Source organism: Frankliniella occidentalis, unplaced genomic scaffold, assembly GCF_000697945.3.
Source record: "Frankliniella occidentalis isolate FOCC.00 unplaced genomic scaffold, Focc_3.1 Scaffold3, whole genome shotgun sequence".
Classification (NCBI taxonomy): domain Eukaryota; kingdom Metazoa; phylum Arthropoda; class Insecta; order Thysanoptera; family Thripidae; genus Frankliniella; species Frankliniella occidentalis.
The window spans coordinates 188,003-207,059 of record NW_026267133.1 but is presented as its reverse complement, the minus strand read 5'-3'; the positions used below and the strand labels follow the sequence as shown (position 1 = coordinate 207,059).

The window sequence follows — 19,057 nt, the reverse complement described above, 5'->3', positions numbered from 1 at the left end:
CGGAGCCCTTTGGCTAGGATCCTCTTCTCCTTCCTCTTCCTCCACCTCGCCGATCCACATTTGCGAAAACTTTTGCGAGCCCAGAGCCCACCTTGGGCCGTCAGAGCGAAAAAATAAATGACCTCGCAGCAGAGCGTCGCCCCAGCGACTCGAACTCGAACGCACCTGAGCATGGCCAGGCCACCCTCTTTCCACTGGTCCTAGTCCTCGTGGTGTCGGCCGGGCGTGGTGGGGCGTGGCGGGGGCGGGGCGTGGCGTGGCCTACCTTGCTCTCCTCTCCCGGCGCACAGCGCGTCCGCCCCTCGCTAACGACCTGCTACGTAATCCGGTGCGCTTCCAGCTTTTATCTGCGCGATAAAACTTGAACGAATTTCAAGTTTGCCGAGTGGTGGTAGAACCGTTCCGCCGGCAACCACGCTGCTCCTCCCCCGCCACCGCTCTTTCTCTTTCTATCCCATCCCTCCTCTCTCTCCCTCCTCTACGACTCTTTTGCTACATCCTCGACGTCCTGCTGCCGCCGCTGCCGGTGCAAGACATCCTCCCTATCCCTCTCCCAGCAGAGGCCCTGCTGCTTGCCGGTGTACTTCTCCGCCGCGCAACGCCACCGCCGGCCCATCCCCTTCCCTCACGCTTCCGCCCGCCCGTGCTACCTGACGGACTGGAACTTTGTGCACTCTGCGTAGTGCCCCACTGCTGCAACTAGTAGTAGTAGTAGTTGTTGTTGTGAACTTGCAGCGGGCGAGCCGGCGAGGGGGGAGGGGTTGGGGAGGGCGTGCTCATCGGAAGGAGTGGGTCCCGCCCCGCAGGTCGTCCTTGCATCAGGAAGGATCTGCGAAGCCTCCTCACGCGCGCCCGCAACCCGTTCGACCCGTCCCGTCCGGCCGCACAAAAGGCGCTCTGCTTGTCCGTTTGGCACGCGCCGCGGTGCTTGTCCGTCGGCTCTGCTCCAGCCCCTCCCGGTCCCGGCGGTGGGTCCACGTCGCCGCGGTCCACGTCGTCGCGGTCCCCGCGCGCCTCGCGAGCAGCACAAAGGCTCTCCACGGGAGGGCGCTCCAGCCCAGCCAGACCCGCAACTTCGCACAAGCAGCGGGGTGACGCCGCCGCCGACGCCACTGCCGTCTACTAAGTAATTTCACAGTGATTTTCCAGTCGCGCGCCCTCGGCAGGGGAGACGAGTAAAGAAAACGACGGGAGTCTCACGCGTGCCGTGGAGGTGGGCGGGGCGGGGTGCGGTGGGGTGCGGCACCCCCTGGAGCGTCGTGCACCGCGACCCGCCGCCGGGACGGCGCCACCGCGGCTATAGCCCCACGCATCGCCACGCATTCCGCCGCTCGCGCATTATGTCTGCCGGCGCCCCGCGCTCCGCCCCGCGCTCCGCCCCGCGCTCCGCCCCGCGCTCCGCCCCGCGCTCCGCCCCGCGCTCCGCCCCGCCGGGGCATCCAGGACCTTCCACCTCGCTCGACATTAAGGAGGAATTTCATTAGTGGCCGCGTGTCCCCGGCGCGACGGCCCGGCCCGGCGGGCCCCGGGTACAGCGTCACTCGGGTCGGATACATCATCGGCCTCTTCGCGATCAACTCCGTCCTCGTGGCGCCCACGGTGACGGATGGCGCGGCTGAACAGAAAAGCGCGTCTGTTGGTCTACAGCATATGGTCTGCACGCGGTAGGGTGAGTTTCGCCCAGTGCAAAAAGTCCTGCTCGTCAGCTCGTCCACGCTGCGTCGGAAGAATGGTCGTGGACACCAGTGACCTTGTGTGGTGCTGTGTGGCCTCGTGGTGTACTCGTGTACCGTGTTCTCCTTTATAACGATACTCGCTGACGGTTATTTATAGGATGCCGAAAGAGCCTTCGGACGAAGGGAGAGACGAGAGGGGTGCAAGGGGGTTTTACCGATAAGAGGCTTATCAGGTGGACTGAAAACGTGGATGAATATAGACCACGGAAGAGTTTTCAGCGAAGCGCCGTTCAACGGCTCATTAATTCTTGCTTACAGCGGGAGGAACAAAATGAAAAGCTCTGGCCGGCGATAAAATACTGCCCCCGGCTGGAACTGTCGAGATTACGTCCCTCCGGAGAGCGAAGGAATTCATACCGCTCACCTAGATCCCTTAACAAGATGAAAAATGAGCCTCCCAGGCCGCGCGGCTCCTGGAGCGGCCTGGGGCTGGGCTTGGTTGGCTTGGTTGCAGTGGCGGCCGGCCGGGGTGGCTACGCCCAAGAGGACAGGACACCCGCTAGGCGCTTCGCTTGTGTTGAGCCTAACTTACTTCCACCTTAACGACACCACACTTTGTTCCTGTTCACGGCAATTCCCACGAATTAAAAAACAAACAAAAATACCAGTACTAGTCGTGGTTTAGGTTCCCGCATGAAATACGAGCCTGTGCTGGGGTATTCCATGCCAAACGTACTCCCTAAAAAAAAGTTTTGACCACCTGCAAAAGCGTTTCGACCTTGCGCGAAAGGTTGCCTACTTTTCGGGGCACAAAGTTTTCCCGCCAGCTATTGTGTATTACATTGTATCTTTTTTCCCCGTGGAATAGGATCGGCATGGTACAGTATTAATTTAATTATTACAAATTAAAATATTTTCTAGAGGAAGAGCTAAGGTTCTCCCTTTTTTCGAGAGCGTTTTATTTTTAAAAATATTTAAGTACACCTTTTGACTAATACGCGAACTTTAATTAAAAAAAATAAATAGTTTGTTCCCTGGGAAACTTTGGAAGTTTGAAAGCACCCGCCAACGGCCGATGGCACCCTGGTGGACAAAAGTTGCACTATTACAAGAAGAGGAAGAAATGAAGAAAACATTTTGTTTGGACACCTTTTGGCGTGCTAAAAGGCTGTTGTTTAAGGCACCAAAGGAAACAAGGCACTTTGTACACACAGCGTCGTGAGATTGTGTCGCTATTCTGATATTTACGATATTGTAAGTCCTTCTTCACGCTTCGTAAAGCGTGACAGGGCAGTACAGTGAATTTTGCACTTAATGGTATTCTATGGTCACCCAGAATGCGCACACCGTGCAGTCTAACGGCAAAACCATACCATGCTGATGCTTTGCGTGCCAAGTTTAATGAATCCTCTGTATTTTTCGCTCTTTTCCCCCTTTTCTTGGAAGCTGAAGAGTTTCTTTATTAAGTAATCGCGGAATCTTAAAATATCAACCGCATTGTCATACAAATGGTTCAGGTGAGTGGTTTTGGCTCTTTAGAAGAATGGTTGTTTCTTACCCTTTGCACCTGTCAATGCCCCACAACAACTGTATATGTGTTCCAAAGTATGTTTGAAGAAACAGAGCCATATTCTAGTTTTGCTGTTGATCCTTCTCCTGATCCTCATGATTTCAGTACTACGACTTGCGAACCAATTCCAATTTTCTTTTGAGTACTGGATGAACTAAATCTTATTGCACTATCACACTAAGGTTTTCACACCAACTTTTAGGGGTCCTCTCCCATTGGTCTACAGTAAGGTCCCGTATCATACTCGATATAGGAGAATTCCAGCTTATAAATTTTTAAAATGTTCATTCATTTCATTTTATGGTCACCTTGGTTGTTGTGTAGTGGCTTTCTAGCATTCAGTATCATAACCTCCAATTGCCTCATACCTTAAGTCACTTGAAAATATACATTACCATGGCAATTTTTTATTTCATAATGATAAACGTTTTTTGTTTTTTTTTAGCTCGGTTATTATTTTTATTTCTGATTTAAAATTTAAATTTTTTTGGGTAGTTGCTGTTTGTCAATTGAGTCTTGTTTTACAGGGCTGCTGAGTCTATTCTTGATATAAGCTAGGAAATATTTATATTGACAAGATGGTAAGTCGTTTTACTTTTTCAAATGCTTTGTTTGTCTTTTTTTTCCCTAATCCTTCAATATTGTTTTTATTGTTGCTGATACTGTTTTTCATATTACAGGATCAGCCCTCTGATATAAAAGAAGAATTGCAGCTTGCTGATACACAGCAACCTCTAATAGTCATGGTGACATCTGCAGAACAGGGTCAGGATGTACAAGTAGAACAATCCACTGATCATCAGAATCAAGCGGATATTAATCAAGCAGAAGATGTAAGTGTAGTTTTCTTCCATGTGATGGTTCAAAAACCCCTGTTTCTTTTTTGAAGTTTTACATGATGTAATCCCTCTCTTCACTACAGCTTCAGGCTGCGATTCAAAGAGGAAATATTACATGGGCTACTGTGGATGATACAACTCGCCTAGATGGAGCTAGTGTGGTCTCTTTGGCTGGACATGAGGGAAGCGTAATTGTTTTGGGAAAGATGCAGGATGGTCAGATCATCACGCGTGGTGATGATGGTCAGGACATTCTGCTTATGGTATGTACTATGCTGTTTATTTTGTATTTGTCAAGTGCTCTGTTTGTTTGCCTAACCAATATAATTAATTTTAGGTGGAACTCAAGTATAAAGATGTTCTTCTTCAAGATATACCTGGACAAAACCAAATCCAGACCAAGACAGAAGCAGTACATCTTCAACCTCAAACTATAACCTACGCTTCACCCAAGACCAGAGTCATCAATTATGTAACCGACCCCCAGTCTAATGGACTCATCAAAGCTCCTCAGCAACTTTCTTTCACTTCGGACGCTCATGATATTTCCACCAATACTCATACTGTGGCATTTACTGATGACCAAATTACAATTGGGAAGACTCACCTTCTAGCTTATGATGCCCAGGGAAATGCTCAGGCCATTCCCTATCCAAATGTCCAGCCTTTGACTCTTGCAAAGGGTCAAACAATTAGTTACATTTCTGATGGCTCAACCTTACCCTCAACCTCTCATTATACTGATGGCTCCACTGTGCTAGCCAAAGACCAATCTCTTACTTTTTCTACTGCTTCAACCTCTCTTGGACCTAATGCTCATGTGATATCTTTTGTACCAGACGCTACACTAGGTCGTTCACAAATTTTAGAATACACAACTGATGACATAAGTGAGCCTAAAAACCCGTCCTTTAGCAATGTTGACAATGCATCTTCAATTAAAATGGAAAGCATTGTGTTTGAAGACAGTTTATCAGAAACTTTAACTGAAACAATTACAGGGGATTTACCTGAAAACAGCAATGTAACAACTACAGAAGTAGACAGGTGTGTTATTTTTTATTGATTATTTTAGATATAAGGCCTCTTTTTTATAATACAGGTAACGAATTTATTAGCCATCTCAACATCTGGTCTGATTGTTTTCCTTACTTCCAGTTTGAAACCATTTCCCTGTACTTCATGTCCGAAGCGTTTTATGAGGCGCACTAATTTGCGTGCACACATGGCTCAACACAATTCAGCACGCCCTCATACCTGTGAAACTTGTGGCAAAAGCTTTGCAATGCGTTGGGACCTTACTCTTCATTCTCGTCTCCATACAAATCTATATCAGTGTGATGTGAGTTCACTTACAATCTCGGGGAATTGCAAATCATCATGTTTTTTTCTTTTTTAACCTTATCTTTCCTGTTTCAGATTTGTGGTAAATCCTTCTCAGGAAAGGGAAAATTGGAAAGGCACCGAAGAGTTCACTCTGGCGAACGGCCTTTTTCATGTGAAACATGCTCTAAAGCATTCTCTGACAAACATAACTTGGAAGCTCACATAAAGACGCATTCTGAAGAAAGACCGTACACATGCACTGTGTGTGCTCGTTCATTTCGGTCTCGCTCACATTTACGAGCTCATCGCCGAGTTCACACTCAGGTTAGTACTATGGAATTTTTTATGAAGCAAGGAAATTGATTCCTATTTTCAAATTAATGTGTTTTTCCGCTAGGACACACCTTTCACCTGCCATCTGTGTGGTAAATCCTTCAAATGGAAAGCTAATTTGAATCTCCATCTCAAAGTTCATAATGGTGAGCGTGTTAAATGTGATGGTTGTGGAAGAGAGTTTGCAAGAAGAGGGGACTTGGTTCGTCATCGCCGCTCACATGAGGGCTTACGGCCTCATGCTTGCACATTGTGTCCCCGGACATATGCAGATCGAGCTGCTCTTAATAAGCATTTAAAAAGTCATCAAGAGCACAGACCATTTACATGTGACATCTGCAATAAAAGCTTCCACTTCTTGTGGTATCTAAATGCTCACAAAAAAATGCATTTGGAAGTCAAACGACATAAGTGTCATATATGTGATAAAGAGTTTTCTAAGCGGGGAAGTTTGACCACTCATCTTAAGGTGCACAATGCTAATTCCTTGGAAGATGATAGACCAGACAGTACAGTTGGTATATCTGGCGCTGAAAGTAATTCCCTTGAAGCTGATGATGTTCTCCACAGCTCATCATTAAATGTTCCTGGTATGAAAGTTGAGGTTGCCTTGGAAGACTTAAAGGTTAATTTAAATGATGTTGCAGGGCTGAACAGTAACAGTTCTGATGCAGTAGCGGAATTGACCTCACTTGATGTCATAATGCCTGACTCTGTAGTTGATTCGTCATTGTCAAATGAGGCCAATATGTGATTTGAGATTGTTCCATTGTGCATATAGATGTGCAACTGATTTCAGTATGTACTGTATATGTTTTAATTTCTGTATAGATTTGTGATGAATAATGATGATATTTATTCGCTCTATTATAGTATATGTTGTAGAACATAACTTATCATTGGGAAAAGAGTATAAATGATTTTTGTATGGGCAAGGCTGTGATCATGATCACTTATTTGATTTTTTTTTTTTAATTTCAAGTAGGCCTTTTGTTTTGCTTTGCATTCTTAATTTGAATAGAATTTAACATGTAAATTCTTCCTCAAGTTTCTTCCCAAGTTAAATTCTCTGACAGATTATTTGATTCAGAAAACTACCTAAAATGGATCTCTAAATTAAGCTATGGATGTAGTAAGTGTGACATCCATGCTTTATTTTCATGAAAATTCAATTTTCAAATGTGGTTTTTCACCATGTTTCTATCAGTGTAAAATTTGGGCACTTCATCAAGCAATTTAAATATATTTTGTGTGGGAATAATACTTCATTTGTGGTGATATTATGGGTCTTCTATGAATGCAACTTTTCAAGTTTTGTTGTTATTGTTATTTTGTTGTGATGTATATCACAGGAGGCTCCAATGCTTACAAACAAAAACAGACTGTGATTTTCCTGATATGTGTCTATGTTGTGTGTTTGTGCTTTTGTACTTTTGAGTTTCCTGTCTTCCAGCTCGTAGCTTACTATTACTTAAACCTTGTAATCTTTCGTAGCTATTCTCAAAGTAAAGTTAGTTAGTTATTTTTAGATATTTTCTAGTTTTAATCGAAATATGCTATCTTTGTCATTTGTCTTTGACCCATTTGCAAGTGTGATTAGTAGAGTAACTTGTGGTGTTTGTACCGAACACCATGCAATACCGTACTTGCTGAACAAGTTCAGTATTTTAAATTCCCGTCACTTGTGCATCTAGCTTTATTTTTCCTTTTTGAGTATGTTGTTTAAATTTCCAGGAAACTAGGGTGTTAAAAACAAAAATAAAACAACAACAACAACAGCACCAACTGACAAGCACATGGGTGCGCTTCTCTAACATTTTGAACTAAGTGCCTCCCTTTCTCATTGAATTGCTGATGCGTTCATCATGTGATAAATTTTCTGTGAATGCATTATGGTATTTCGTGATCATGTAAATTTTTATTTCATTAACAATTATGGGTTTCTGGAATGTGGGTTCCTGTAAATCCCTTACTCTTCCATTTAAAATATTTAATATTTTCAGTTTTTCTTACCTGTCTTTCATCCAGCTTTTTGTAGTTGTTATTCCAATTTTCTTCTCTTAACTCTGTTGTCAGCTATTTATTTCTATTCCCCCTGACATTCCTTAGCATTTGAGTGCTGGGGTGTGAAAATAGTTGAAGGCTTCATGTTTCATGCCCCTATTACAGAGGGGTATTTTCTTTAGTTAGAGAAGTTGTTCTCTTGCAGTAATTTTATTTGGGTTGGTGTGGCTGTATTTTAAAGAGTTGAATATCTTTGCAATTTTCACTTCTGCTTAAGGAAATGAGAGGTGTGGCAACATTGCTGTGAAATCAAATTTATCACCCACTTAGATGACACATACAATTCCCTTTAAATCTATGACCCATTTACCCAGAAACAAGTTTTGGTTGTTACTGTCAAGTGAAACTGTAAGTTCATTGGATGTTAATGAACAGCTTGTCCTTCTAGTATATTTTATTTCCACCAAGCGATTCTTTAGTGGTGCTGTCAGTACATCTTAAAGAGCAGAAAACAAATAACAATATTTGACTTTTTAACTGTGAATTTCAGATTCCTTGTGTCAATTTATTGAGGGTAGGGAGGGGTGTATGTTAAACTTTGTGGTGTCATGTATGACTCCCAGCAAGGTGTTATCTTCATGAATCAAACCAAAGTATTTCATACTGAGATTTGAGTTTTACTTCAGAAGTAATATTGAGTTGTTTTTTTCCTTCCCTTTTTTATTTATTCAGGCGTAGTTTGACATGCAGTGTATGTAGGGTGAAGTTAGTTTGTACATAAAGTTCTATGCTGAGGTGTAAAGCTACCTCAACTTAAGTGGTGTTGATCATTCCATTGGTTTACACATCAATAATATTTATGGACTATGTGTCACAGTAATATGTTTATATGTGTGTATTTTCATTTATTTACTGGAATGTTATTCTTTAGTAAGGTATTGGTATGTGCTGTTTGTATTGTGTTGTGTGGTGGTATGATAGTACATTAGTAGACATTGAAGAAATCATGTTATGGGACTATAATTCACATTGAATTATAGACATTTTTTAAGGAAATGTACTAGATGTTTTATTGCACTACCTCGACATGACGTCATTGCAACTCAAAGTGAAGTTGAAGTCACCGACTGGTCCATGCAGGCACATACTGATCAACACAATCACAATTACATGCACACAAGCAGTACATAATTTTTTACAGTAGTTTTTGCATTACTCTATCAATCTACTTTTTCATTCACCCATTCGTTCGGGCAAAAGGTCCTTAAAAACGGCAGACCATTTTTTTGGGGGGGGGGGGGGGGGGGCGTTATCGTAGCTAAATCTAGGAAGATCTGCTGGTAATTTAGTCACCTGCTAATTTCAGATCGTGATCTAAAACTAGATTCCAGTTCCATTGGGCGAAGTTTGCCATACTTGATTCAACCAATCAAAATGCCAGGAAACACGATGGTGGGGGAATCCGGAAACTTGGATGTGGGTGTGGGGTGGGTGGCACCTTGAACAGTGCTGGTGGTTCCTAGGGACTGTTCTGCTTTTGTCATGAACTAAAAAAAACAAAGTGAATCTGACAGAATCTTAGGAAATATTTTTGTGAAAGTAAATAAATAAATGTATTCAAATACTGTGTCACCACTTGCGGCCACCATCGCCTGTGTCGCTTCCCGACCTTCCCCTTTGCAAGTGTTGATATGTCGCCACATAACCCCCAGACTGGGTTGTCAACTGCACAGAATGTCGTTCAGTAGTTCAAATCATGAAAGGAACGAAACGTCTGAAACCTTGGATCGGGAAAAGGCCGATGCTTTGGTCCTTCGGTTTACTGAGGGAGAGAGGACTGTATTATTGACCGCGCTGCAAAGTTACCAAGCCAAGCAGGTGAAATCAGAATATGAGGGTATGTGTTATTTATTTATAAATGTTTGGATAGATGTAGATTTTTTCTGACATAGAGATTATTTTGTGTTTATTACCTTGCTTAGGTCAACTAGCTGCCATTCGATGGAGATCCAAATTTGGGAGACCATCTAAGGTGCCTAATGTGGGGAGTGTGGACCCTACAGGATCTTTTTGCCCTGTTCCTGAAGATTGGTTGATGCGCAAATATGGTAAGCTTCAAGGCAATTGAAATATGACTTTTATGTCAACAATTATAAGTTAAGTGGCCATAAATTCATGCAACCAAGTAGACTGTACTATTTCTTGGATTCAATTTTTTTTCTTACTGTTCATTTGCTTTCATTTTCAAGTGGAGAAACTGAGTAAGTTTCCAAATGTTTTTATGTATTAGATATCCTCAAAAATTATTTTTTATACCATCACCAGTTTCTAAGTTACTTGCTTTATTATGCTGCTTTAAATGGAAAAGTGCAAGAAAATCGTAAGTAATTTAATAGTTGAAACTGTAGATTGGTTATATGACTTTTACTAATTGTATGTGCCATAAATTCAACTGGATTTTTTTTCCTGTATTGGGAATGCACACTTAGACTTAGGCAGGGGAATTTGTTTATATCCTGCCATTTTTCTGTTTACAGCCGAAACTGTGCCGAAGCCTTCTACCAAGCAACTCGCTTCAGGTGCGATCATTTTTATTATCATATTTAGATGATTTTTACTGTGAATGTCTGACCCCACAGATTGACACAGTATTCTAACACCTCAAGTATCACTAACAATGTTTTAATTTTGTTTACAGTTGTGTTGCATAACGCCATACCTTTTGTTGGATTTGGGTTTTTGGACAATGCTATTATGATTATAGCAGTGAGTTTGTTTATTCCACTTTTCTAGTTTTAATTATGTTCTTGTTGCAATGTAGTAAATATGGTAACTTTGGTAATGATTTTGACTTTAGGGTGACTACATAGAACTTATGCTTGGATCGATCATCACAATATCTACAATGGCAGCTGCTGCACTTGGCAACACATTTTCTGACATCATGGGTATTGGCTCAGCATGGTATATTGAATCTTTAGCTGCCAAAGTTGGTCTTAAGCCTCCAGCTCTTTCTCCGATACAACTTGACATGAAATCAAGCCGTTGGGCTGCCAACATGGTAAGCAAAGCACTTATTAGAACCCTAGTGCGTATGGTTAAAGTATTGAAAACTTACTCTAATACTCTTTTACCATTTTAGGGACGGGTCATTGGTGTTACAGTAGGCTGCATCTTGGGAATGGTGCCTCTTCTTTTCATTGGTAATGACAAAGATAATGACAAGCAGGATAAAAAGAAAGAATGAATTCTTAAGGAGTGTGCCACTTTTCTAATCTAATATATTCTTCTTGCCGAAGCTAAAGATTAGCTTTCACTTTGTAGGGTACCATACTGTCCGGGACCATACTGTTTATCTTCTAAACACATACCTGTAAACTCTATTTTATCTGAACAAAAATTTTTGTTATCTCTTTTAACAAGTCTAATCGGTCAACAAATATCATCTTAGTAAGGCTGTGTAATCTTTATCCTATAGGAACTAGCTAGTTCTAAAAAAAACATAAATTTTGTTTTCTTTGCCTTTGTATTCAAAATCCCTTTTATTTTTATGTATCTATTTTGACTAGACCAAAATCTTGCCTTCTATTTCTGTGTAGTTTGTGAGGAGCCCGTCTGTAAATTTGACCTATTAGAACTTTCCTCTAAGCTAAACTAAATTGAAGTGTTCCCTGTGGAACAATTATACTAAATCTAATGTAGTACCCCCAATATCCTCATGGGCTATTTGGTTTCAGCTGATGGGCTAGAGTTTTCTATCCTACATTGTCTTTTGTTTTGTCAATGTTTTGTTTTACTTATTGTGCCTTTTATTTTTTAACCAGATCTCTCTGTATAATGTACAGTTCTTAAGCCTGCACTTGTATCGTGATAATCTCTCTGAATGTTTTTCTGGTCTTAGATAGGAGTCATTACGACAAACAATAGACAGTAAACCAACAGTAAGATAGTTTACTGTCCCTGTGTTCTAAATCTCACTCTTAATTAGATCATTATTACTGAGAATGTCTGTACAACATTTTATCTAGTCTGATGCTTCCAGCTCCTTTTGGTGCTTTACATCCTTTTATTAAATGTTAAAAATGTGTTGTTTTATTAACTAGAAACTGTTGAGTGTGGTTTTCAAAGCACAAAATTTTAAGATGGTTGTTGGGTAATTTCTCTATTATCTTGTTGATAAGCTATACCCGAGTTCATTGTTAATGAATGTGGTTTAATCACGACTGAAGAACAGTGACGTCCTGCAACAATTTCCATCCAACATGTAGAGTAGGAGTTATTGTATGTATGTAATAAAAAGTAATGTTATATGTAGTTTGTAGTTGAAATCGTTTTGTTTTACCTATTTTGTTTTCTTTTTTAACTGTAAGGGTTCATTTAGCAAATTTGAATTTTCATACTGTTTTCTTAAATTTTATTGTTATATTATTTCTGTTTGTAATTATTATCTTCTTAGTGACCTTGACACAACCATTCTATTAAACAAAAAATATTAAATATCAAAGGAAAGTATGTCGAGCTGTACAAAAAAAAAGCGTAGTTATTTGGCTTCAAAATACATCACATACATTACTTAAAATAAGTTTTGACATCTGATAGAGCAATTAACAGTTTAAGCTATGGTCATAATTATTGAAGATAAAGTTAATTTATGCAATAGAACACTGGATTACAAATTAAGTTCAGTTCAGCCTTTTTTTTTTCTGTTAAGTGATAACTGGAGCTCTGCAGTACTGATATTAATACACTTGAAGCGGAATCATGCGTGATTGCGATGCACCCCGATCAATGCAATAACTAAGAGATGTTGCCCAATCTGGGGGCGATTCAAAGGTACCCACAATAGGAGCTCTTAACCACCCTCTCAAATCTTTAATCCATTTAATCCAAGAGTAAATTCTTCCGTTGTTCCAGTCAACATGATTTTGTGGTAGAGATGGAAGATTGTCAAGCCTTGATAAATCATCAATGGTTCCCAGAAATGGCGAGGCTATAGAACTGCCAAGAGGTTTACCAACAGACTGTGCTTCGTCTGAACAGCTTCCAGAGTCATTACCAAGACGTTCACTGCATGAACTGATAGATGCTAATATAAAGCTAGTGGTGAGTACATCTAGTGGGGTTTGGTAGTTTAGATCAAAACTAGGGTCAATTGGAGTTTCGGATGAAGGCTGATCAACACAACGGAGTGGTGCAGAGGACTGGTTAAGATTTGATTTGCCAATACTGCCGAAGTCAGGAATTAGTGGTTGAATTTGACTGACCAACAATGTTGATGCAATCAAAGTCAAAACACTAGCTGTGTAGCTCGTGAGACAAACAGCAGAGACCTGGAACAGAACACAGAAACAATGAGAAGATAAGAGCTAGATATAGTAACACAGATGAATCAATAATTTTAAAATATGTTGTTGGAGTCATACTTACAGTCAGGACAGAATGAGCTAATGAAGCCAGATCAACTTTTTCCAGTAAACAATCCAAATCAGCATATGAGAACCAGCCCCTTCTAGCACCCTCATTAAGAGCAACATCTCTCTCTAATCCTCTCAATCGGGTCCAAAAAGTTTCTTCACTAACATAAACCTCCCATTCCTAAATAAAAAGAAAAATGAGGTTGTTGAAAAATTAACAGTAACTTTGTAGAAGTGTCATATTATTCAGTGTCATATTAGGCAATACTTCAGAACTAGTATCTACACAGTGTATGGCAAAAAGAACTCACAATCGCATCTAGAAAGTTCCTTTCAAGTTGATTGAGATGACTTGTGCTGATCCCTGCAGACGATGCCCATTCTTCATTAATAACACCATCTTCCTCGCCATCATCTTGTAAGAACTTAGTTGCCACCATCTAGTAACAGGGATAAATACAGAATTATAGTAACCAGCAGTTTTTATCCATTTTAATTTGGTGGAATGGTACTACATGAAACACATACCAGAGAGATTAGGTACAATTCTGAGGGTGGTGTCTCACGTAAGTAGCTAGGTCGGGATGATTGAAGTCTTTCAAGGTATAACAGAGCAAGCACAAGGGAGCAGGGTGACACACAAGCACTGCGAGACAGGTCTGATGCTTCTTGCAAATCCAAACGCTGAAGACTGTGTTTCCGTTGCGAAGCAGAAAACAGCTCAGTAGCTAACTCTGTAACATCAAAGCCAATCATTACACATGATACAAATTAAAACAAACGTAAGCGGGAAAAGCAAAGAGATAAGGTGATATATTTACCAGTGACAGGAAGACTCAATCGCTCTGTGCTGGGTAGTTGACCATAATACAAACTCTTTTTAATTCTTGACACAAATTTACTGTGATCTCCCATACTCTGGAATATACAAATTGTGATTAAAAATTAACTGAAAGACACGAAATAACATCGGAAGAGGCGATTGATACAGAGGTAGTGTACAATTGTACTGATAATCTGTTATTGTTTACTTGTGAAAGCGGAAGACAAACGAAAACATGTATAGGTTAGCAGAAGCTCGGTGATTCACGCACGCGGTACGCAAAAATACCCTACTGGAGCCTCAAAGTGACCTCGAAAACCACATTGTACTCGTACTTACCGAAAATTTGCTCCGAGGATTACGCCGTTTCCGAAAATTTTCGGAAGATCCCATGTTGAAAATGTCTCAGTAAACCGAGAAGAAAGAGCAAAAGCCCTAACTACTTCAACCACCCAGCACAGGCCTAAACTGGAAAGTTGACGGCGAACAAAAAAACAAACCGAGAAGGACAACCTCTCTCTTTGAAGAAAGGATGATTTTGAATGGATGGAGATACGCCCCACGCCTTACGTCTCTCTAATTTTCCTCCTCCTGCCTGCACATCCCACTGACGTTCACACTTCCATGAGCTGACTGAAAGCAGTTGTCGGGCGGTTCTGGAAGGCATTGCTTGACCTCACTGAAATGAAATAGCTGCCGATTTTTCTTTGCGCTGCTCTGTTTTGAGACATTTTACGATACTTTTACGGTATTTTCGAATAAGTATGTACCATATTTATTCTATCTTAATATAGTCGTTTACTTTAAAGATTGCTATGGATTATTCATCGAACCATGACATAGACTGATGGCATTGGAGTGATATTATTTTAAGAACTGCGTTATAACCTAACCTCAGTATTTTCTCGTGGTGGAATATTATTTAGGTGTCGCAACCAATTTATACTTAAAACCAGAACAATTCTCCCTCACATCAATCATTAGATTACCACTGAATGAAATCGTCTGATCAAAAGTACTTCCTCACCTCTTACCTTTGCAAATTTTATGTTTCAGTCATGGGTAATTTGGCAACAACTGCACAAGTAGCTGCTGCTGAGATTGTACCTATCAAACAAGACAATGACAAAAAGCCACACCCACCTATGGTTGGAGAGCCTCCTCCGGAATGTCCTATGCATCAGAAGAAAGCAAAACCAGTGGCCTCAGAATGCCCAATTAATGCTGGTGGTGATGACATCAACCCCTTAAATATGGTAAGAAAATTTCATCCACAATTCAGCTACGTTTTATATTACCTTTCCAACAGGCCAAATCTAACTAACAAGAGAGCATTATAATTTAAAAAATCACCGTTGCAACTTTGTTTTCAGATGCCTGCACCAAACCAACAGCCAGCACCTGATCAACCATTTCCATTACCCAAAGATCGTCAAGTTTCCACTATTCCCAAAGCGGGAAAAGATGGAGAATTCTGGGTGTATCCCTCACAGCAAGTTAGTTTCTAGGTTTTCTTTTCTTGTGATAATAATGCCTTTTTTAATATATTATTGTTTATTTTGGTAGATGTTTTGGAACGCAATGCTAAGAAAAGGCTGGAGGTGGAAGGATGAAGACATTAAACCAAAAGATATGGCAGATATTATTAAAATTCACAACGCTAACAATGAACAAGCATGGCAGGAAGTAAGTATCTACAGCATTTGAGCCTTTTTACTGGAGGCTGAGTTGACAATAGTCTCTAATGATTATAAATTGCAGGTGTTAAAGTGGGAAGCTCTTCATGCGAATGAATGCACCTCACCTCGCCTAAAGAGCTTTGGTGGGAAAGCTCAAGATTATTCTCCACGTGCTCGAATCAGAAGTTGGATGGGGTACGTGGTTTATCTCATGCTAAAACTTTCAAAGATTTCACCTTCTGTATTGAATTTTGACATCATTTCGTGTTTTATTTTTTAGGTATGAATTGCCATTTGACCGTCATGATTGGATTGTTGATCGTTGCGGCAAAGATGTTCGATATGTCATTGATTATTATGATGGTGGTGCTGTAGATCCTGCTTACAAATTTGCATTGTTAGATGTCCGTCCAGCAATGGATTCCTTTGAAAATGTTTGGGACCGAATGAAAGTGGCATACATGCGCTGGAAGTATGCCAGTGAAATCAGTGCTGCCCAGGAAGCTAAGTCATCATCTGCTCAATAAACTGCTTACAGTCAGGTTTTCAGTTACATCTCTATGTTAACTTGTCTCACACTGATGCATCCCTCCGTCAGGGTAGAACTAGTGCTAGTGTCCAAACAGACTAGGGTCACACTTGGTTTCATGGCTGGCTTATGTTGGTCAGGGATTAACTAGGCTAGTCTCACTTTATTTGCAGATTGTTCAGCTGAAAAGAAAAGCTCTAGTAGAACCAGGGGCGGTTTAAAGCGCAACTGGCGGGTGGGGCAATGTTTTATCAGGTTGCCTCATCTTAGACCGACGGGGGATTGGGCCTCTCCTTTGCCACCCTCACTCCCCCCCTCCATCGCTACTAAGTAGAACTCTGATTCTTTCTAATTTTATTGAAACTTTATAGCTTAAGCATATAGAATATCAACAGTCAGTCATATATTTAGTCTAGTTTGTGCCCCAAAACACACGTTAATTTTAGCAGATGACCCAAAATATTATTGTTTGATGGGCTGGACTTAATAATCCCTTAGGAAAAATAAATCTAGGATTTAGTAAGAACGAGATATATTGAGATTTGTGTCACAAATGACAAGCTTAGAATGGTTGATACATTTGTTCAATGCGAGACTTTTCTATATTGATCTTAATGACGTGTTAGATACTGCAGTTCAGCGGATTACTGTGTCTTCTTCCCAAGGAGACAGTTATTATGTAAATAGCTCCTGAGCTGTTTTAATCTTGTTCAGTAGACCTAGTTTTGCAAGTGCTTTGATTGCACTTATGTGCTTTGATTGAAATTCTCATTTATTCAGTATTAAAATAACTATCTTAGTCAGATATTGAGGGTAGGATTTAAAAAGTATATTCTGAACTACCTTTTTAAAAAGAAAAAGAAAAAACAATCTATTGTAATTTTCCAATGAACCTCCGACATGAATCACAAATGTGGCTGTTGCTTGTTCTTGTGTCACTGACTGACTGGACACAGCTTTGTGTTATTATTTTGTGTTTACTTATTGTAAACTACTCCTTAAGGATTAAATATTCTAAAATGACACAATCAAGCTCATGTGTTTTTGTACCAGTACCAACAAAACCCTTCATGTGAGATTTTCATATTATCCTAGAAGCTACATCATTCTTTACAAACGACAGTTACATCATTTACTGGCATTATTTTTGGGAAACACCAGTATTAAGTAAACCTCCAGACCCTCTGAGTGAACTGTGACAGCTGTTCAAATTTGCCGCCCTGTCATGCGTACTGGAGCGTCGTCTGCGCAGGACGCCATTTTGAGTTATGGCCTCTGGACCACTTGTTGTGTTCTGTGTTGATTGCCATAAAAGTACGTCTTTTGGTCAAACATAACTTAAGTTGAACTCGTCCTTCTCCTCCTTGTTTAATCAAGCATCCACCAACAAGATTAAGAACGGAAAATCTCAGGTAAGTTCTTAAAAAATACTTATTAGGACCGGTAACGTTGTTCTCCTCCTAGCGCCTTTGTACGTTACACGAGAAAAACAAACAGTCTAGTGGCATAAGTGTATGGATTTTATTTTTCTACCATGAGGCAATCGTAGAAATCGAAAGAACTGTTTCAACTTCGTCCGAGTTTCTTATTTTTGAGATGTGTTAGCATCTTATGTAAAGACATATGTCTGTGTGTTAACCTTATTTATCCATCATATGCATGAATGCATCTTTACTTGATATCTGTTTCATTTTCCAGACAGTTGTGAATTGGTCTACAAGTTTCATTCACGTACTCTGCCTACTGGAAACTTAAATTCCTTACCTTGTTTACTCAGTGTAGGTGACATATTCAACTGATAAAAGTCTCGTGGTTTTGATAATACATTTTTGTATGGCTAGTGTCGCGTTATATTTTATATTTTGTATAATGCCATCAATATAAATACATATTTTCAGTAATATTTCTTTAACTCAGTTTCTAATGGATGTTATCCCTCCCAAGAACCTTGTTCAAACATTTTGTTTTATTGATTTTCTTTTTGCATTGCAGGTGCGCTCTTTCCTCCAGGATTTTCACACTTCCACATTTACTACCGTATGATTTGATACATGAGTAGACATTGTGGTAAGAAAGAATGCAACACTGCACAGTATGCCTCAGTTAAACAGGTAGTAGGCTTCACTTGGCAAATTACATTCTGTTTTGTTATTTTAATTTCTGAAATAAGCTCGTCTTGTTCTCAATTAATGTTTGACAGCAATTGTTGTCACAGTACCTTAAAGTAACCAATTTCTTTTACTATCTTTATTTGAAGCATATTTGCTTTCTATTTAGTAGGTAGTGTAGCTTTCAGCAATTGGTGTAAAGAAAAAAAAAAACACTTGTAATATTATCTTTTAGTTTTTACTGTTACAAAGTTTGTGTGGATCGGTCATGGATTCCATAATCTGTAGAAAGCCAACTTTTTGATTTTTAGTAAGCAATTTTTATTTTGACATTTTTGTAGAAATAGCTAGCCTTGTACCTGTAGGAAATTGGCAAGATAAGTTTTCAATGTTATCTATTCTACCTTACTATGTAAAATAACACACAATAAAACTGATACATTTATAAGTGTGGTGTATTATCCTTTCTTAGGCAGAGCCAAAGTTGTCAAACTTTATTTTTGATAATGTGATATAAAAGCTTTTTTTCAGTACACCTTGGTAATTTTGTCACAATTGGTAGGCACGTCTACATTCTACATAGGAGGTCTCAAATAATGAAAAGCAATCAGCTCAGATGATGATCTTTGAAGCCCTCCTGGTGGAAAAGTAAAGTGGTGCAGTGCACCTGAAGTAAGAGTTCAGTAGTTTTAAGGAAACAAAGTGCCAAAAAAATAATTTGAAAAAATGGCATCGAGGGGGCTAATTGGCAAGAAA

At 40.2% G+C, this 19,057-nt stretch overlaps 4 protein-coding genes and 1 long non-coding RNA gene across 5 annotated transcripts; 4 read left to right on the top strand and 1 right to left on the bottom strand.

Moving 5' to 3' along the window:
• The first annotated feature begins 2,837 nt into the window (after positions 1–2,837).
• Positions 2,838–8,808, top strand: LOC113204098 (zinc finger protein 184). The gene is made up of 8 exons (XM_026419114.2): positions 2,838–3,193; positions 3,774–3,827; positions 3,927–4,079; positions 4,169–4,348; positions 4,423–5,132; positions 5,244–5,427; positions 5,505–5,735; positions 5,809–8,808. Exons 2-8 carry the CDS (start codon positions 3,825–3,827, stop codon positions 6,496–6,498), a joined length of 2,151 nt encoding a protein of 716 aa, XP_026274899.1. The 5' UTR covers positions 2,838–3,193; positions 3,774–3,824; the 3' UTR covers positions 6,499–8,808.
• A 319-nt stretch (positions 8,809–9,127) lies between these two features.
• On the top strand, positions 9,128–12,062 carry LOC113204094 (uncharacterized). Its single transcript, XM_026419103.2, has 6 exons — positions 9,128–9,645; positions 9,731–9,856; positions 10,286–10,327; positions 10,447–10,514; positions 10,606–10,809; positions 10,891–12,062. The coding sequence occupies exons 1-6, from the start codon at positions 9,360–9,362 to the stop codon at positions 10,993–10,995; spliced, it is 831 nt and encodes a 276-aa protein (XP_026274888.1). The 5' UTR covers positions 9,128–9,359; the 3' UTR covers positions 10,996–12,062.
• A 77-nt stretch (positions 12,063–12,139) lies between these two features.
• LOC113204093 (protein CNPPD1) lies at positions 12,140–14,523 on the bottom strand. Its single transcript, XM_026419101.2, has 6 exons — positions 14,325–14,523; positions 13,984–14,080; positions 13,691–13,896; positions 13,474–13,602; positions 13,176–13,343; positions 12,140–13,078 (listed from the first exon to the last, which is right to left on the bottom strand). The coding sequence occupies exons 1-6, from the start codon at positions 14,376–14,378 to the stop codon at positions 12,488–12,490; spliced, it is 1,245 nt and encodes a 414-aa protein (XP_026274886.1). The 5' UTR covers positions 14,379–14,523; the 3' UTR covers positions 12,140–12,487.
• A 68-nt stretch (positions 14,524–14,591) lies between these two features.
• Positions 14,592–17,225, top strand: LOC113204095 (holocytochrome c-type synthase). The gene is made up of 6 exons (XM_026419105.2): positions 14,592–14,747; positions 15,042–15,241; positions 15,359–15,481; positions 15,552–15,671; positions 15,747–15,859; positions 15,945–17,225. Exons 2-6 carry the CDS (start codon positions 15,044–15,046, stop codon positions 16,189–16,191), a joined length of 801 nt encoding a protein of 266 aa, XP_026274890.1. The 5' UTR covers positions 14,592–14,747; positions 15,042–15,043; the 3' UTR covers positions 16,192–17,225.
• Positions 17,226–17,620: 395 nt separating this feature from the next.
• On the top strand, positions 17,621–18,789 carry LOC127749083 (uncharacterized). Its single transcript, XR_008010957.1, has 3 exons — positions 17,621–17,793; positions 17,892–17,971; positions 18,186–18,789. It is a non-coding gene; the product is annotated as an uncharacterized LOC127749083 (long non-coding RNA).
• Positions 18,790–19,057: the final 268 nt, after the last annotated feature.

Excerpts from the sequence above, each read along its gene's own strand:
- LOC113204094 (XM_026419103.2), top strand. The coding sequence starts at position 9,360 with ATGTATTCAAATACTGTGTCACCACTTGCGGCCACCATCGCCTGTGTC. Across the intron at positions 9,857-10,285 it reads TTGGTTGATGCGCAAATATG|CCGAAACTGTGCCGAAGCCT; the intron begins GTAAGCTTCAAG and ends TTCTGTTTACAG. Across the intron at positions 10,328-10,446 it reads TACCAAGCAACTCGCTTCAG|TTGTGTTGCATAACGCCATA; the intron begins GTGCGATCATTT and ends TTTTGTTTACAG.
- LOC113204095 (XM_026419105.2), top strand. The coding sequence starts at position 15,044 with ATGGGTAATTTGGCAACAACTGCACAAGTAGCTGCTGCTGAGATTGTA. Across the intron at positions 15,482-15,551 it reads GGGTGTATCCCTCACAGCAA|ATGTTTTGGAACGCAATGCT; the intron begins GTTAGTTTCTAG and ends TTATTTTGGTAG. Across the intron at positions 15,860-15,944 it reads CGAATCAGAAGTTGGATGGG|GTATGAATTGCCATTTGACC; the intron begins GTACGTGGTTTA and ends TTTATTTTTTAG.
- LOC113204098 (XM_026419114.2), top strand. Across the intron at positions 5,133-5,243 it reads ACAACTACAGAAGTAGACAG|TTTGAAACCATTTCCCTGTA; the intron begins GTGTGTTATTTT and ends CCTTACTTCCAG. Across the intron at positions 5,428-5,504 it reads CAAATCTATATCAGTGTGAT|ATTTGTGGTAAATCCTTCTC; the intron begins GTGAGTTCACTT and ends TTCCTGTTTCAG.
- LOC113204093 (XM_026419101.2), bottom strand. The coding sequence starts at position 14,378 with ATGGGATCTTCCGAAAATTTTCGGAAACGGCGTAATCCTCGGAGCAAA. Across the intron at positions 14,081-14,324 it reads ATCCTCGGAGCAAATTTTCG|AGTATGGGAGATCACAGTAA; the intron begins GTAAGTACGAGT and ends TGTATATTCCAG. Across the intron at positions 13,897-13,983 it reads ATTGAGTCTTCCTGTCACTG|AGTTAGCTACTGAGCTGTTT; the intron begins GTAAATATATCA and ends TTGATGTTACAG.